The 2,348-nt window shown below is 30.0% G+C and overlaps 1 protein-coding gene across 1 annotated transcript in view; it reads left to right on the forward strand.

Moving 5' to 3' along the window:
- The window catches only part of LOC117108781, a 7,189-nt gene extending 6,486 nt beyond the window's left edge, over positions 1 to 703 (forward strand). The window contains exon 4 of the mRNA XM_033250929.1: positions 680 to 703. Coding sequence (XP_033106820.1) covers positions 680 to 703 — 24 coding nt within the window. The remainder of the gene's footprint in view (positions 1 to 679) is intronic.
- Positions 704 to 2,348: the final 1,645 nt, after the last annotated feature.

Genomic DNA, 2,348 nt, shown 5'->3' on the forward strand with positions numbered 1-2,348 from the left:
TATAGGCCTATATATATATATATATATATATATATATATATATCTATACGGTATATATATAGTCATATGTAAAGTTAGTCCAGAGTGCTTATATTGTTGTAATTCGTGCGATATTATTATACAACTAACACGGCTAATTCTAATTACGTATTGTATATAATGTACGGTATTATACAAAACTGTAAATGGTTCACAATTTCACTTTTTTTAGGCTTATATTGTTATGATGTACATTTGCCAAAAAAAATGAATGTTCATATCACGGCGTGTCCAGTACGTGCGATTCGCGATATACAATATGAAGAAGGGATCTGAATAGAAGTGTAAAATAGAGTGTAAAAAAATTTAAGAGGACGAAATATAATCATTGATGGTTGACTTGCAGAACACCTGAACAAACGTGTTCACTGAGCTGTGTGTATTGTTATGAATAAAAATTATATTAAGTTATTTGCTTGTCGTAATTTTCGCTGTCATCACGAAAACATTAGCGAACCGATTTTGTCTTAATTAAACAAAATATTATATCATCAGGTGATAGTCGATGTGTACAGGATTGATCGAGCTTGTCATTAATGTAATAATCTCATGACCAAACATGGATGGACTTAATTTGTTAGTTACCTCAGTTAATCATGAATATGTATTAGCTCTGATTCCATTACATTTTCTCCTGCAGGTATTAATTCCAAATTCTGATTAAGATGCATCGTATACCCGCAAAAATAATTTGTTAAACTGTGAAATAAAAACAAAATTATTGCAACATCGCTATTTTTATATAAAATGCTGCAGCGATACATATGTGTATTATTAAATATATGCTATTTGTCTATATATATAATATATATATATATATATAATATATATATATATATATATAGAGGAGAGAGAGAGAGGGAGAGAGAGAGAGAGAGAATAGGCATCAATGTGATTGCGAGCACGTATGTTTCCAGTAAAATAAATAATAATAATAATAATAGAGACATTGATAAAATGCTCATGGTTTACCTACTTTGTAATGTTTTTGTTCATTCACGTTGAGAAAGTTCTGAGGACAGGTCGAAATATTCGTGTGCAATAAAATACTTACGTTCCTCCAATACGAAATATTCGTGTGCAATAAAATACTTACGTTCCTCCAATACGTCAACCGTGTTATTTGATTTTATCAATGTCTCTATTATTATTATTATTATTATTATTTTTTTTATTATTATTATTATTATTATATTTTAGATAAAAACAGGAAAACCTTCGGTTGAGGTTTGCACTACTTAAAGTTTCACGCTATATGCGATCATCAGGTGCTGGATGAGAAGAGTGGAGTGGTATGAGTATATATGTTTACTTAGCCAGGTGGTGTGAAATACGGTACTTTACTTAACAGCACGCATATGGATATGGTCCTCGCATCTTCTGTCTTTTTGTATGTCATGCTCTTCGAGAAGGCACCGCCTGCCAGTGGTAGGTTAACTACTAAAACATATCTTCGCAACACAAGAGTCTAACACAATCCCTCTATAATTATTTAAATCACAACGATCGCCTTTTTTGAATATGGGTATAATCGTAATCATATAACTTCTTTTTTTTTCTTTTTTTTTTACTTCAGTTTCCTCTATTTTTTGCTACTTATTTAGAAGACATGAATTATAGAATTGTATTTTGTTTGTTGCCGGAATATTGTATAGTATTGTAATTGTACCAATATTCCACATAAACGTTGATCTTTCTAGTAGTCTTAAACCAGATTTACATTTACATGAATCCGGAAATTCCAGCGTGCATTTTCTTACTACAGGGCGTGGGCTTATGCAAAAACGGTACTTCCACTGATGTTAAATCTCATGTCAGGAATACTAACCTGTCGCCAATTCTTTCCTATGGCTGTCAATGTGTTAACATGTCTAAGACATTACGTAGTGAGTTAGACAAGTTTCAACTGTTAAAATCATTTTTCGGACTTAAACACTACTGGAGATCATCAGCCTTACTAATCGCACTTGGGGACCCGAAGATAGAATATCTGATCAATGCTATAGGTTTGTCCAGCTTTTTCAGATTTTAAATAACTCGTTTCCTAGGCAGTTCTACGCTCACCTTATAAATTGTGAAGCCCGTAATAACTTGGCGTACAAGAATACAATCATTGATAGGATAAAGTTTTATATATATATATATATATATATATATATATATATATATATATCTTCACGTGTTTTATTATATATATATATGTATCTTTACGTGTTTTATTATATATATATATTTATATATATCTATATATTTATATATAAAAATATTAAAATATAAATACATATATAAATACATAAATATATAAATAC

Source organism: Anneissia japonica, unplaced genomic scaffold (assembly GCF_011630105.1).
Source record: "Anneissia japonica isolate Jap-2015-1 unplaced genomic scaffold, ASM1163010v1 scaffold287941_len684077_cov200, whole genome shotgun sequence".
NCBI lineage: Eukaryota > Metazoa > Echinodermata > Crinoidea > Comatulida > Comatulidae > Anneissia > Anneissia japonica.